Below are 16,291 nucleotides of genomic sequence, written 5' to 3'. Positions count from 1 at the left end.
CCTAGTCAAATCAGCTTCTTTTTAAGAACTGTCAAAACGAATTTGAACGACTTGCTATAATGGAATTTATATGAAATCGAATTGAGTGACGTCACGGTCAACTGAGTTACTTTATATATTTCTACCTGACTTATTAAATAGAAATTGGATTTAAAAATAACTTCTGTCCATGTTCTTCGTATAATTATCTGATGCTTTATTTCGTGCATGGTATCAAATATTTTATATTAACTACAGTCAAGTTCCCTATTTCCTTGCAAGGATAACGAGCGCGCACGACCACGCTGCCTCGCTAGAACGGACGTTTGCCGCGCGAGGCAATTTCTTCGCATTCGCAAGGCTGCACGATCAGTGTGGACCCGGCAGTTAAACCAAACTCTGCAGCGATTTTCATATATCGATAGACAGCCGTAAAACTGTTATATTATAGAGTTCAGAATTCAATGAAAATTAGACGCGCCCTTTTTGCTACCAATATCACAGCAGAGTTAGGTTGGCTAGGAGTGTTTATAATTTTTGTGCTGTTGCAATTATATATATCGCGTAATGTGGCATTATATTTTTGTTGACTTCCATCTAAAAATTGACGCGACTACCTAGACGTTTTAACTGAGTTCGGGCACGCTAAGTAGATGCGTTTGCTTGATCTACTATACACCTAGTTTATGAGATCTGTGACACTTACTGCAGCTGCATCTCGATGCTGTAAGAGTGAAGCATGTTGCCGCCGAACACTAGCGAGTCCTGCGGGGTCAGAACTGCGTGGATCCAGCCGCTAGGGATGCAGAGAGTCTGCCCGGCGCATAGCTCCGCTGTGCCGTACCATTCCACCTAAAATATAGTGTACAATTAACATAAAAATAGCCTAGTTGAGAATACATGTGGCTTTTCAGTAGGGTCTTTATATGGTACCAGTCTGGCGCAGTCGGTAGTAACCCTGCCTGCTGCGCCGCGGTCCCGGGTTCGAATCCCGGTAAGGGCATTAATTTGTGTGATGAGCACAGATATTTGTTCCTGTTTCATTCTATGTATATAAGCATTTATATATTATATATATCGTTGCCTGAGTACCCACAACACAAGCCTTCTTGAGCTTACCGTGAGCCTCAGTCAATCGGTGTAAGAATGTCCTATATTTATTTATTTATTATTTACCAATATCAAAACAAGCAATGCTGTAAATGACTTACACAGCTAACGGCTAAGCTAGTTTATTTAGCCATCTGGCATAATTTACGGGCTAATCATAGGTAATATTACAATTTCTACTCTGACCCCAAAAGAAATTGCGAAAAAAAGCTTTCTTATACAAAATGTTTAGGACAGACACACAAAATATTTTTTCTCAAAAAAAAATGTTGTCTTTTTCCTTAAAATGGGCTAGGAAGTATCGCTTTTTGGGCGCAACAACGAGAGGACTGTAAATGATTTCATATTATTTTTTAGGACAAAGTAACTTTTTTTTATAAAATACTTTAGAGCAAATATGTTTGAGAAAAGCACTATTTTCATTCCCGGCCTCGATTTGGCCGGAAATCCTCAGGTTGTAATGTACTATTTCACGATTTCAAGGTTGGCTCGCTCCGCGTACATATTTCAAGTAACTAAATGACCCGTATAATTAGCAAACAATATTGTAAAAAACTTACCATATCACCAAAGAATCTTTCGTTCTGATTGTTAGAGGCACTCCATTGCTGATAGAGCGCCAGGTTTGTGGATGTGGGAGGTATTAGGTAGAATATCTGCAAAAGAAAATTATATTTTAAATATTTATTGTAGTTTCACGAGAGCAAGGATGAATCGTCATATGTAGGATACAATTGGTATTTTTTTACCAGTATATCTTATCCGTGTGGTGACGGGTTAAGAATATCACCACCCCCTTTCTTCCCGTGGGTGTCGTAGAAGTCGACTGTGGGATATGGGTTAAATTGTGGCGTAGGCGAGAGGCTGGCAACCTGTCGGTCAATGTCACAATTTGGATTTCTTTCAACCCCTTTTTGCCAAGAGTGGCACTGAAACTTAGTAGTTCATGTACTCTGCTTACCCCTTTATGGGATACAGGCGTGATGTGTATGTATGTATGTATGTATATCTTATCAAAATAAAATGACAGAACAAGGGTTCTCTTGTGAGCCATACTTTCAGGACTTACTCAAGAGATATCTATTAGAATATATGTGATTGTGTTTAGTAAAACGTCCCACTTTGTCGGTTACCATTAGGACGAGATTTACTAGTTTGTATCTTTATATGAATAAACTGACAAAGCGGCTAAAGCCGCAAACGTCCCACTTCCGATTTTGTCGATTGCTATTTATAGCAATCGACAAAGTGGGACATTTTCCCGTGCGCACTCACATATTCTGAACAGTAGATGGAAGGCGTATTTTAGGCTCCATAGTCCAACTTAGAACAATTCATAACTGACATTCGAGATTCAAAATCTCGAACCAATTCACTTCATTCCGTGCGCCATTTTGTATTTTAAACAATACAAAATGGCGGAAAGCGTCCCATTTTAGACTCTGTCGCATAAAGGGGTATAAAGCTTACCTTTCTCCCGTGCATGACGTGGTACCACACGGCGGTGCCGCCGAAGTCGATGTGGAAGTCGGTACAAGAGTCTACTGCGGCCATGAAGCAATACTATTACAATTCTCGTTCGAAATTCAGAATCTCGAACACATCTGCTAGCGCGGCGTGCGCCATTTTGTTTTGTAAATACAAAATGGCGGAAAGCGAATGTCGTATGGGTATATAGGTTACCTTTAAGCCGTGCATGACGTGGTACCAGACGGCGGTGCCGCCGAAGTCGACGTGGAAGTCGGTGTAGGAGCCGGCGGCGGACATGAGGCAGTACTTCTGCACGGCGGGCCGCGGCGGCGCCTCGCCCGCCGGCCACGCGCGCGCCGCCCAGTCCAGCCGCCGCACCGTGCCCGGCGGCTCCACGAGCAAAGCCATGCTGACCAAATATTCAATGTTCAGAGCTCATCCTTTCATGAGGGATCATACGCTCAACAAGCTACGATAGCGATAAGCTATAAAGATACGCTCACCCATCTAACACGCTCGTGTTTAATTAGATGGGTGGATCAACTTTTCCTTGCCCGTTATTGCCACGGTTACGGTCCCCTGAGTCACGCTGGTTTTATGCAAATTTATGCTATTTAAACTATGCAAACGTGCATTTTTCTGGTCCCCCTTTCCCTTTCCTTAATTTGCCACCTACAAACATGGACTTCAAGCATGCTTGCATAATTTTGCATAAAACCGGCGTGACTCAGGGGACCGTAACCATGGCAATAACAGGCAAGAAAAAGTTGATTAAGCCAGATACTAATACGAAAGTTTTCCTAAAGTTCGACATGTATCAGCGTAAAAGAAATGTACAGCGTACGCGTTGAACGGTCCTTCTTATGACATAAATCTAAAGAACGCCACTGTTTTATGCGATCGACGGATTGTAGAGAAAATAGTTTAATAGTGTTGTAACAGACGAATACTTAAAATGGACAATTTTGTCCAATACGTGCAATCTTCTGACAGACTGAAAATTGTGTCTTAATTACTTGCGGTTCTAAAATTGCCTCAATGCATATTTTCAGGGGATATTTACATATTTCCGATCTGTACCTCAAAAAATAATCTGATCACATATCTCAAATCAATATAACATGCTGATACTACCTATAAATTCTATAGATCTTAACTAAAATGCACGTATGTTAATTTTTAAATGGCTAAATCTATGTTTTTTTGTTTTTCAGTTGAGACAAAAATAGCATTCACGTTTATGAGAATCTCAGAATAATTAAGTCACCTAAAAGGAAACATAGCAAAATGATCACTTACTTGGTATCACTAAATTCTAGACTGAGTACGTTAAGTACCCTCTCCCCCCTCAAGTCTGGGGGGGTTTCGAAATACTCCACAAAGTCGCCCAGAGGCATCCTCAGAGTTGTCTGCCGTCGGACATCTATCACTTCAACCTGTAAGAAAACGATTATAAACAGAGTGTATTTTGATAACGAGTCAATTAAGCCAAAGTGCTGCTACGAGAAAACGATCTTAGGAGACCTTCCTTTGATTTCCGATTAATTAAGATTGTATTGGATTATTTTTGAATAAACATACAGGATGAGAGAGAAAGTCACTTTTGAAACACTTTTATTAGATGGGTGAATCAACTTTTTCTTGTATGTTATTGCCATGGTTACGGTCTCTTGAGTCACACTGGTTTTATGCAAAATTATGTCTAATCTGACAGTGAGTTAATTTTTGTTAACAACTTTCGCTAATTGGGGGTCCCAAATTCTGAAAATGCCCATACATGGTTTGTTTACATTGTTCGCAAATTCTGTTGAAGGCGACTTTATACTTGCAAATTCTTGATTCAATCGATTCAATTCCTCTCCAGTACCAATAGTTTTCTAGACGAAGATTAGTTACCTCATGGTTCTTTCCACAGAACCGCAGAACAGACCGGGCGCTGAAGGTGGCTGGGTTTGGAGTCTCCATCTCCAGACCTTCGGATGTGGTGAACAGGATCGGCCGGGTGAAACCTGTGGACAAAAGTAGACTTCAGTCTGCGATTCTTTGAGAGAATGTTTTCAGCAGAGCAGCCTCGCCAGGCACTTGACTGCATCGCACGCAAATCATCTGTGCTCGTGCGCGTAGCGACTCGCCCGAGCCAATTTGCTTGGCATGGTGACTTTACAACTAGTCTAAACAATTAAATTGAATCTTACAGCAAACTTTAGCCTTGTCTTATCCAACATTATCATACCCAACATTATCATAGCCTGTGTGGTGACGGGTTAAGAATTTCACCACCCCCTTTCTTCCCGTGGGTGTCGTAGAAGGCGACTGTGGGATATGGGTTAAATTGTGGCGTAGGCGAGAGGCTGGCAACCTGTCACTGCAATGTCACAGTTTCGTTTTCTTTCAACCCCTTATTTCCCATGAGTGGCACTGAAGCTTTAGTAGTTTCATGTGTTCTGCCTACCCCTTTATGGGATACAGGCGTGATTGTATGTATGTATCATACCAAAGTTAAACAAAGTAGACTTCAGCTCAATCTCAAATGAAGCATTTTTTTCATACTCCTAATTACATATTTGTGAAGATTCTCGATAATCCCAACTTTCTTAACATTGTTGTCAAACTTTTTTCATTGCGGGCCAAAATTTGAATGAATTTTAGAGGAAGGCCGTCAGATTTACACCAAAAAATGCATTTACTACTGTGGTGGCCACATCACACACACACTAATATACTTGAATGACTAGTGGAGGGCCTATCGCAGGTCGGATGTGGTCCGAGGGCTGTACTTTGTGGAGAATCACCTAGTCTTGCTTCCGTTCAACATGGTCGCTAGGTTTCGTTCATATTCTTACCATTGTCCCTCACGAACTCCTCGGTGAACTGGCGGGGCTGCATTCGCGCGAGCGCCGGCGGGGCAGGCCGCAGCGGCCGAGCGGCCAGCGCGCGCACCCACGCCGGGGACCCAGTTTGCGAGGGCCGGGTCTCCGCACCTAGCTCGTACCGATCTGCCCGGTGATTGTTTGTTGGGATTTTCACTGAAAATTAAGAATTTATTAGGTAAGTTGCAAGCTTTCTTTCAACAGTCATCTCCGAGACGTTTTTAAAAACCCTTTACTCAACCGTACCCTGTGGATACGACATTTCATAACAGAGTTCCTATGACCACCTTTCTGCTCCATCATCAGGTGCCATAGCCAAATGGCATTTCTGCGACGCGAAACGAAAACGAAACGCCGCGAAAGGTAGTCTGGCTCTGTCGCGCCAATACGCACGAGCGATAGAGATAGATATCTACAAGCGTTTCGTTTTCGGCTACGTACCCAGATCAGCTCCATGATAATATAATATTCGTGATTTAGATATGTGTGCAAAATTTCAGTTCAATCAGAAAGTGAGTCAAATTTATCTTCTATGTTTTGACCCAAACTAACATACTAACAAGGCAAGTTAAATAAAAGCTTGTAATATACATCATCATCCTCTTTGCGTTACCCTGGCATTTGCCATGGCTCATGGCATTGGCAAATGACAACTAATCTCAAGATTTTGCAAAGGCACTTTAGTTTTACGAAAGCGGCTGCCATCTGATCTCCTCGAAGGGTAACTAGGCCTTATTGGAATTGGTCCGGTTTCCTCACGATGTTTTCCTTCACCGAAAAGCGACTGGCAAATATCAAATGTCATTTGACACATAAGTTCCAATAAACTCATTGGTTAGCCAGGATTCGAAGATACAAATAATGATTGAGCTGGAACGAGGCCAAGGCGATGAAGGTGGCTTAAGATAGAAAGGTGTGGAAGGATCTTGTGGAGACCGGAGGCCCTGTGCACCTATGGGGTGCCTTAGGACATCAACAACAACAACAAAATCAATTTAAATCATACATCTGACGAGTTAACTACTAACAAAAATAGAAAACGGTAGGTAACAAAATTTAACATGGAACATTATGCACTCAAGAATAAACTATTCATTCTAATTTATTCAGTTTTCTTCAAAGAACATAATGTACATTGTTGACAAGTAAAAGGAAATAAAGGTTAAACATATGCAGTAGAGTTACTATTTTAAAATTTTGGAAAGTATTATATTGGTTTGAAATAAAAATAACTGTAGTTTTATATTCTCTAGGCCTAAGAGACATAGTAAAATCCAAACTCATCATCATCATCCTCCTTGCGTTATCCCGGCATTTGCCACGGCTCATGTGAGCCTGGGGTCCACTTTGACACTAATCCCAAGATTTGACGTAGGCACTAGTTTTACGAAAGCAACTGCCATCTGACCTTCCGAAGGGTAACTAGGCGTTATTGGAATTAGTCTGGTTTCCTCACGATGTTTTCTTTCACCGAAAAGCGACTGACAAATATCAAATGACATTTCACACATAAGTTTCGAAAAACTCATTGGTATGTACGAGCCAGGGTTCGAACCCGCGACCTCCGAATCGTAAGTCGCACGCCCTTACCGCTAGGCCACCAAAGCTTTTTTTCTAAGTAAAATCCAAACTACTTGACTGTTAAAGTCGATAAACAGTAGGGCAAGGGCGACAGGCCAATATCAGTAATTTTGAAGATACATACAAATAGATTAGGTACCTTGATTCTACTATCTAAATCTAATTCTGTGTACTGAACTGTATTAAAATATAAGCGCTGACAGCCTAGCGGTAAGTACGTACGACTTTCGTTCCGGAGATCGCGGGTTCAAACCCCGGCTCGCACCAATGAGTTTTCGGAATTTATGTGCGAAATGTCATTTGATATTTGCCAGTCACTTTTGGTAAAGGAAAACATCGTGAGGAAACTGGACTATTTCCAATAAGGTCTAGTTTACCCTTCGGGTTGGAAGGTCAGATGGCAGTCGCTTCCGTAAAAACTAGTGCCTACGCCAAATCTTGGGATTCGTTGTCAAAGAGGACCCCAGGCTCCCATGAGCCGTGGCAAATGCCGGGATAACGCAACGAGGATGATGACATAACATTATATATAACTATACTACATTATTTTTTTATACTACATAAATAAATGTAAAGGCCAAGGCGGTGGCTCAAGATAGAAAGGCGTGGAAGGATCTTGTGGAGGCCCTATGCACCTATGGGGTGTCCTAGGACGATCAACAACAACATAAATAAATGTATAGATGTAATAAGCTGTACTTACACACTGACGGTCCATAGGTTTGTGCACATTTTGGACAGTGGTACTTGTCTATATCATCTGACTGGTATATCTTAACGTCCACACAGCTGAAACATTAAATAATATACTTACTAAGAGATAACTCGATGAAGATCCGAATATACCGGGTGCCCGGTAATTAATGGACAACCACCAAGAGGGCACCTTATACTGGCCCCAAAAATCGACTTTAAGGTTTAGTAAAAGTCGCCTTGTTTTTGAGATTTTCACACTTTTTAAAATTTTAATACTACCTAAAATTTTAAAAAGTGTGAAAATCTCGAAAACCAGGCGACTTTTACTAAACCTTAATGTCGATTTTCTGGACCTGTATAAGGTGCCCTCTTGGTGGTCCATTAATAGGCTAGTTTCCTACTAGTCAAATCAGCTTCTTTTTATGAACTGTCAAAACGATTTGCTAATAGCAACGTTTTACCTTACAATAAAACGCATATTAAGCGAAATACCTTATTTGAAGCCTATTTAATATATTGAGAGACAGCGATACTGCTTGTAGATGCGTAGCGGTTCACAGCAGGTACCTACAGCTGAACACCTGTAAACAACTTGCAACTCCAGTTTTACGATTCAGGTTTCCCCTTCCCCCAGGCGACCCGTGCCGTCGGGACGGCAACGATGTTTCATCATTGGTTCTCAAAATATTAATTTAACCGAAGTTGCAATATACCACTTACCAAACGGTTGCATCATTTATGAATTCAAATGTGAAATAAAGACGTATCTTCGAAACTGAATAGTCTAAAAATGTTGTTTACTAGCAGCGAACAACAAATACCCTCAAATGGAAAAATAAATGTGCCTTGGTTTATTGCAACTGAGTGTTGTAGCCACAGGCGTAGTTAAAAATATAGGCTTCAAATAAGGTATTTCGCTTAATATGCGTTTTATTGTAAGGTAAAACGCTGCTATTAAGCTTCTGTACCGTTATTTGAAGCCTATTTAATATATTGAGACGTGTCTGTATTCGCCTGGTGGTCAAGAAACGCCAATGTGATTAATTGAATCGCCAATGGAAATAACAACTTCAAGTGCACTTCACACATCAGATACCTTGTGTACCTATATGGAGGAATGTGAATTGCAGCTGACAGCAGCTGCAGTGACTGAATTGATAAGTGCACAGTGACCTATTTTTCTATTGTAACTTATTATTCGTCGGTAAGGAAAGTTTGAAACATTTTTTTTTTTAATTTTATGTAGATACCTATTATGTATATACCCATAATGATATTAAAATAAACTATAAAAACCTGTTACTTTTTTATTTCATCCCCCTAACAAGGTCAGGTCATGACTTATGTTTACGTTTATTTCATTATAATATTCAATTTAATACACTTAGTATGTTTTTAATGTTTTGACCCCGACTCTGCAATTGCCAGTAAGTAGGGTTATTGCAGTATCATTTCTTTTAGGGTATAAGCGAAAAACTTAAGTTTTGGATTGTGTGTCAAATTCCTCGCAACTCGCTTATCTCTTTTCAGTATCATAGAATAATCGACATGACATAGGTACATTATATTGATATATTGATTTGCATGACATGATATTATTACATATGATATTATATAAAACAGTTAAGGAACTGATCCATTCATTAATGTCTTATCCAAATAGTCACTATTTATTTCCGGCAATTACAGCATTACATAATAGACAGTGAATATTATAATTACTGCCTTATGGCTATGACATGTCAAAATTTGGTAGCGAAGAAAAATTTCGCTCAATCGGCTACAACTTTAAAAGTGTATAACACTAATGTGCGCAGCTATTGAAAACCTTAATACCCATGGTATGACTAATGTTCCGACAATCATGGTTCTTTCGTGATGTACTTAATTCGTTTTATGAAATCTTATTTTAGTAATTTTCCCGAGCCATCTAGTATGCCGGAAATATTCTTGGCCTCTTGGGTATAACCCATACTGAACCCATGTGTAACGTGGTTCCAATTTTATTAACGGAAATAATAATCTGGGCACGTTTGGTAAGTGCTAAAAAAAATAATCTAATCATTCTAAAAAGTCTTATTATCATATATTGAGGATAAGCACACTTGTGAATTTTTCATCATTGAAAACTCCTAAGCATAAGATACTCTTTTGGTAAACGAATCTATCATCCAGGACGGAAGTGTAAGTATATCAAGTAACAAGACTATTGAGGCTTTGTATAAGTATAACTTAGTCATTCGTTATACATTATGAGTATACGTATTAAGGTCATTGAATCCATGTATGAATACAGTCCTAAACAAAGTACCTCCTGTGCAATTGGTAGTAGTGGTACTACAACAGTTCAACTTTTAATTGCCTTGGTTAACAGGCTACAACTTAACCTTAGACTTTTTGTCTGGAGAGTTCTCTCCCAGTTCCCTAATATTTTTTGTTAGTTATTTACCCAATATGTATGTACTTTCTGTTAAGCCAAGGATTGGCATAGGCTAACAACGCCTAGGCGGCTAGACGCACATGTGCGAAGCGTTTTATTTGTAATTTGTACACATGTTAAGCCAATGCTGATGATAGAATTTTCTTCGTATATAAATGCCTTTTTGTTTTGGGTAACCAGCTTATGAAAGCGCAAGATGTTACAATCAAATATTTTTCTCCTTAAGGATACGTATGTATGCGGGTAAGACCCGTGATTTTCGTTGGAAGCATAAAGATATATAATCATTCCATTATATGGCATGACGTAGCCTTCTGGTTTTGTAATGAAGAATATGATATTGAGGTTAAGGTACCTAGATCTGTAGTTCCGAGATCTGAGGTCCAAACAAAATTTTGAGACACTCATCAAACCCCATGGGTCATGGGCTTATTCGGCATAGCTTTAAAATTGTTTTGACGGTCCATCTTTATATGAGTATTAAAATCATTTTGAAACTACATCAAGTACTTATCTTGCAAAATATTGTTACCAAAAACAATGATTAGGTATGAGAAATAGTTTTCCGAATACCCCATGAATGTGATATATTTATTAACCATAGAGGTTACTTTATTTAAAAAACAGATTAAAAGCTGTAATATGACAGCGTTTTAAGTTTGTAGTTGGGTTTATTAACCCGTACATTTCATCACTTCTTACGTAGGTGTCCTTTTCCCCTCTTTTATTTTTAAAAACGTGTTATGGCGGTAATCTTAACCTAAAACTCATAATTTAAATACGTATTGTTTCATTCGGACTAAATAATGAGTAGACGAGTCACCCCGTGCTACTTTATGAGGATGTGAACACATTTTAATGTAATGGTTCTTTGTAACATTGGTTCAGGTCGTTCCTGGAGCCTCAAAATACGTAATAACATATCACAACTGCATTCTTACATAGCGAAAAACCATGCAAAAATGTTTGCTATTTCATCCACATAGCCAATTCCTTAAAATGTGTTCAGCCCACGTGGGCTTAACTGAACAAATTAATGACCTAAAACAGTCCAAAGCAATCTGATCTTTAGATTATTGGCCTCATGTGGCGCCAGAGCGGCCAGCGGGCTAGATAACTATTTGATTAAAATAATATAATAAATAACCCATTTAAGATGTTTGGGAAACGGTTAATATCCTGAACCAAAGAATACTGCGACCTTGATATGCATCAACACTATCAACAGGTTTACTTAAATGATTAAATGACCTCAAATCCCACTTTAAAACCTAAATAAGTAGGCTGATAAAACCGTGGTTAATTTTGAATATTATCGTGTCAACTCACTCCGCGTCAGCGTGAGCTAGGTGTTTCAAACGTCGTTAACGACAAAGATAAAATATGTAGTAGATAACTATATAGTGGAAAAAGTTTCCACAAAAAAAGAAACCACGTTTATCAAGTCGCCAGCAATAACTGTGATAATCTTTTTAGTCTTCACCAGACTCATCATCATCCTCCTTGCGTTATCCCGGCATTGGCCCCGGCCAGTGAAGGCCTGGGGTCCGCTTTGACAAGTCTTCTCGAGACTATTTAATGATTACTGGGAAGTGATTCCGCAGTAGAAATATATAACCCCTGTCAAAATGACTTTGTAATTAACAAAGTAAGCACTTGGTACTAAGCTTAGGAGGCGTTATCATATTGTGTTGTTTCCTCCATCACACGTAAGTTTCAAAACGCCTTGCGTAGGCCAACAAAAACCGCTTTAGAACCATGCTAATTGTATTATACCTATTATACCACATCTGCTTGATCTGCTTGTGACGCAGGATATGTAAACACGCGCCTTGCGAAGGCGACAGGTTTTCAGCAGGCTAAATAAAATATTTAATCGCCTTGCGCAGGCAGAAAATTGAGTCACGAAAATTGCAAGCCTTGCGCAGACTACAAAATTTTCAGCTGTCTTAACAATCATATTATTCACACACCTTGCGCAGGCGGGAAATATGAAAATGGGAAGATGCACGTCTTGCGTAGACGGCTGGTTTTTATCTAGATAAATAGTAATACTCATAAGCCTTAATAAGCGGGAAATTTACTATCGGTACCAAAATAAATAGACATTGGGGAATCTATTTTGCCAAAAACTGAGGAAGGCTTGTACTATGGTAGCAAGGCGACATATTACTCTTATTATAGACATATGTATACTTAAATACATAATAACACAACCGTAACTCGGGAAAAAATGGACGTAGTAAAAGGAAAAAGATCCAATTCATATAAACATAATTATTTGAATATAATCTCAACGTAAAAAGGGAAAAGCCATTCAAATAAAAGGCTATTTTCAGAGGATGGCTCTCTTTCGTTCAACTACGTCCCGCTATTTGTGTGCATCACACAAACATATTCCCATACTGGGATTCGAACCCAGAACCATAGGCTCTGCAGACAGGGTCACTGCCTACTGTGTTAGACCAGTGCTTTTACACCGTCTTAACACTTGATATTTTTTCCACTAATGCCTGCTTCCACAGAATAATAATTATTATACTAGTCTTTAATATCCTTAAGCGGACTATACACAAAATAAAAACATACTGGTTGTAAATTTCTTCACACCTTGCGCAGGTAAGAAGTTTTTAGTAAGCAAGTGCAATGATGCACCCTTTTACTCTGCTTACGCAGCAGCCAAGTAATCAAATTAATCAAATACGCTCGCCTTGCGTTATTAAACGCTATTATTATAGTTAAGGATTAAAGAGTGACTCTCTCGTATGCGGATTTCTCAATTATCTTTAACCGGAACTTATATTTGGTAATTAATACAACTCTCCACATACCTGAGTTTCACTTTGTAATCCTTTACTTCCACTGGCAAGCGGCTTAGATTTGATTAAGGCATAAGAACATTACCAAACTACATTTTTCAGAGGTATCCCTGACGATACCGTACTGTGCATTTAAAATTGCCCATATTTATTGACGGAACATTTTTTGGATTACACAAACATGTTCCCCAAAGACGCTAATGATATAGGTTTGTTAGTTACCTTTCTTTAGAGCGGAAAGTCGATTTTAAGGCACACAGGGATCGGATATAAAAGCCAACATGATACTTAGAATCAATAAATATTTATTGACGCCCTTGCCAAGTCCGGCAGCTATAGGCTTTAACTTTCGACTTTTGATCTATTTCTGAATTCCGTTACAGAATATCGATCTATTTAAAGAGATTGTAAAGGAATTTTATCCCGCAGCACAGTACCTACCACAATGGGCACGCACGGAAATTATCAGGTCACAGCACAGGCTCATCTTCGGCCGCAAGGCAAAACAAACACTAATCGCGTCAATTACGACTTTAATTAGGACTGTTTTAGTCTCAAAGAGGACAAGGAGATCATTTTTAAATTTTTACTTTCTTGACCTGTTCCGTGCTTAAGACGAATCGATTCACTGAAAAAAATAACTGAAAAAGAAATAAAAAATCGCTTACTTACGCGACACGCTGCGCTCAAAGTGAATCGATCAGGTGCTCAGCTTCTAAAACATTTAAATTTATAATAGTAAACGAACGGTAAAACCGTTTTCTAAAACGATATTTTTGATTAAACTTACAAAAAATTCCAAGAATTAAAGAATTCTAAGAATTTTTTGTAGTGAACCGAACGTTCCGACAAACAGAACGCCAATGATGAAACATCGTTGCCGTCCCGACGGCACGGGTCGCCTGGGGGAAGGGGAAACCTGAATCGTAAAACTGGAGTTGCAAGTTGTTTACAGGTGTTCAGCTGTAGGTACCTGCTGTGAACCGCTACGCATCTACAAGCAGTATCGCTGTCTCTCAATATATTAAATAGGCTTCAAATAACGGTACAGAAGCTTAATATGGAATTACTATGAAATACTGAGGAGTGACGTCACGATCAACTCATTTACTTTATATCTTTCTCTTCGACTTATTAAATAGAAATTATGTTTAAAAATAACTACTGTCCATATTTTTCTTCTAATTATGTGATGCTTTATTTCGTGCACTGAATAAAATATTTTATTTTAAGTATAGGAAACTAGCCTATTACCGGGAACCCTGTATACATCCAGCATGACTTAAAATTTGAATTAGTGCATATAAATTGCAACTCGAGCTGATTGGTCAGTTTAAAATCAAACTTCATGTTGGCCATCACATTAACCTGTCAAAGACTGATTTAGACCACCATTATTATATTGATTTTGTTAAGATCAAAATACAATTCCAAATAAAAAGTGTGTGAAATAAATCTGTGTCAAATAACAATTTGACCACACAGGACGGAATCAATGCTTTTTTGAAGCTGGTGCTAGATTCTAATGGGTACAATAACTATACAGTAAGTTCCACAGTAGGAAGGTTTATTTTAAGATTGAGTAGTTCAACTTAAAACATGTTATAGTACTCATTTAACAAAAAAACTCAACACTAAATTGTATATGTGAAAGGACATAAACTTAGACAGATTTTAGTCACTTAGTTAGGCATTGTGGTTACTTAATAAGATGTAGTGTCTCTAAAAAGTAAAGTTAATCAATGATTCAACAACTATAAAAACTGCCTCCACATTAGACCAAGGTCATCATTAGTTTCCAAGTTTTTACCACAAATGTGTAAATCACACTTAATTCAATGGTTGTGCAATATGTTGAGATGTCTAGTTGTTTTAGAGTTGAATTAAGTAACAAATTAAAATTAGAATTACAATCAGTATAGTTTTAATGTATACTGATACTGACTTGATTTCTTGAAAGACTATCTTGCTAAAGAACAAATTTAAGTTAGGTAATTTTGCAGCTACTAACTCAAAATAATGATGTTGATGTAGGTATAGTATATTTCCTTACGAAGAGCTCGCATTTTAATTTCAATGTTCTCCAGAAGACAATAATATGATGTTCATCACAATATTTATCTGTTTCAACAGGTGATTACACCTAACTCACCAGGCAGATTCAACTTTAAAAAACTGTTAAAGCGACTATAGAGGACTACAATAGCCCTGGCTAGCACAGCTCCTAACGTAGCACAATAATAAACCTTAATTTGAACACAAAGAATATGATGCGGGTTCCTGAGCTTGCACTGAAACGCAGGACCCATGACGACGGACCATGTAAACAAATGTTATGCACTACGTTCTGGACTAAAACAACTCAAAACATTAAGCTTAGTGCAGTATAACGTTCTTCTAAGACCAACGGACCTACAGAAGCCGAAATAAACATGAAAAATTCACTAAAACATCACAAGTGTGATGGCCGAACTGTGGTGCACTGTCAAACTATACACAATTTTTTTAACACACATGCACATTTTCACTAGGATATTTATATATTTTTCACATTACCTTCCGTGAAACCACTCACGACAGCAGTCACATTCTATCATAAATTGTCCAATATTATATGGTTGACCACACAAACAATAGGTTTCCTTCGATGACGCCATCTTTTTTTTTTTTTTTTTAATTTATTGGGAGCATTGGCAACTTGGCCATCAGCTCAAACATACAATATTTAATAAAACAGAAGAAACAATTAAGTACAGGTATAACAATTACTATGTTAAACATAAAAGTAAATAATTGCACATATTTAAATGATAAACTTATGACTATTTAGTAACTACACAATACAATGTTTTATCAATAAGAAGTAGTTTTGATCAATTAAAAATTATTTACAGAGCGCCAATAGTGTGCATAACAAATTCACAAATTACAGGGTACAATTGTGGATATTTTAAAAGAGCCTGTACAGAGTTTGGTAGAACTTGAAAACCCGTATCCATGCACATGGCAACAAATAACAACCTCTGCAAATTAAATGAAGAACAGTTAAAGAAAATGTGGTCAAGATTACAAAAATTAAAATTACAATATGGACAAGCAGCGGAATCACTTAATTTTAATCGGAAAAGATGTGCTGGAAAACGAGCATGACCAATTCGCAATCTACATATAGTTGTAATAAATCTCCTTTCTATATATTTTCTTTGATATTCAAACCACGACTTGGTGCTGGGAGCCTGGACTATTTCGGCTAGCCATTTGCCTTTAACTTCTTTGGATTTAGACCACGAGTTATTCCAACGTCTAATCATAAGTTCTCTAACAAA

At 38.3% G+C, this 16,291-nt stretch overlaps 1 protein-coding gene across 1 annotated transcript in view; it reads right to left on the bottom strand.

Annotated features, from left to right (window-relative positions):
- LOC125237311 (lysine-specific demethylase phf2-like) overlaps positions 1–15,619 on the bottom strand; it is a 77,336-nt gene extending 61,717 nt beyond the window's left edge. Inside the window, exons 1-8 of the mRNA XM_048144300.1 lie at positions 15,522–15,619; positions 7,714–7,799; positions 5,403–5,585; positions 4,456–4,568; positions 3,859–3,995; positions 2,773–2,968; positions 1,650–1,745; positions 686–831 (exon numbers count right to left, since the gene is read on the bottom strand). Of these exons, the coding sequence (XP_048000257.1) occupies positions 686–831; positions 1,650–1,745; positions 2,773–2,968; positions 3,859–3,995; positions 4,456–4,568; positions 5,403–5,585; positions 7,714–7,799; positions 15,522–15,562 (998 nt within the window). The 5' untranslated portion in view covers positions 15,563–15,619. The remainder of the gene's footprint in view (positions 1–685; positions 832–1,649; positions 1,746–2,772; positions 2,969–3,858; positions 3,996–4,455; positions 4,569–5,402; positions 5,586–7,713; positions 7,800–15,521) is intronic.
- Between the last annotated feature and the right edge of the window lie 672 nt (positions 15,620–16,291).

This window comes from Leguminivora glycinivorella, chromosome 21 (assembly GCF_023078275.1).
Source record: "Leguminivora glycinivorella isolate SPB_JAAS2020 chromosome 21, LegGlyc_1.1, whole genome shotgun sequence".
Taxonomy (NCBI): Eukaryota; Metazoa; Arthropoda; class Insecta; order Lepidoptera; family Tortricidae; genus Leguminivora; species Leguminivora glycinivorella.
Note: the sequence above shows the minus strand (reverse complement) of the source record. Positions and strands in the feature narration are given on the sequence as shown.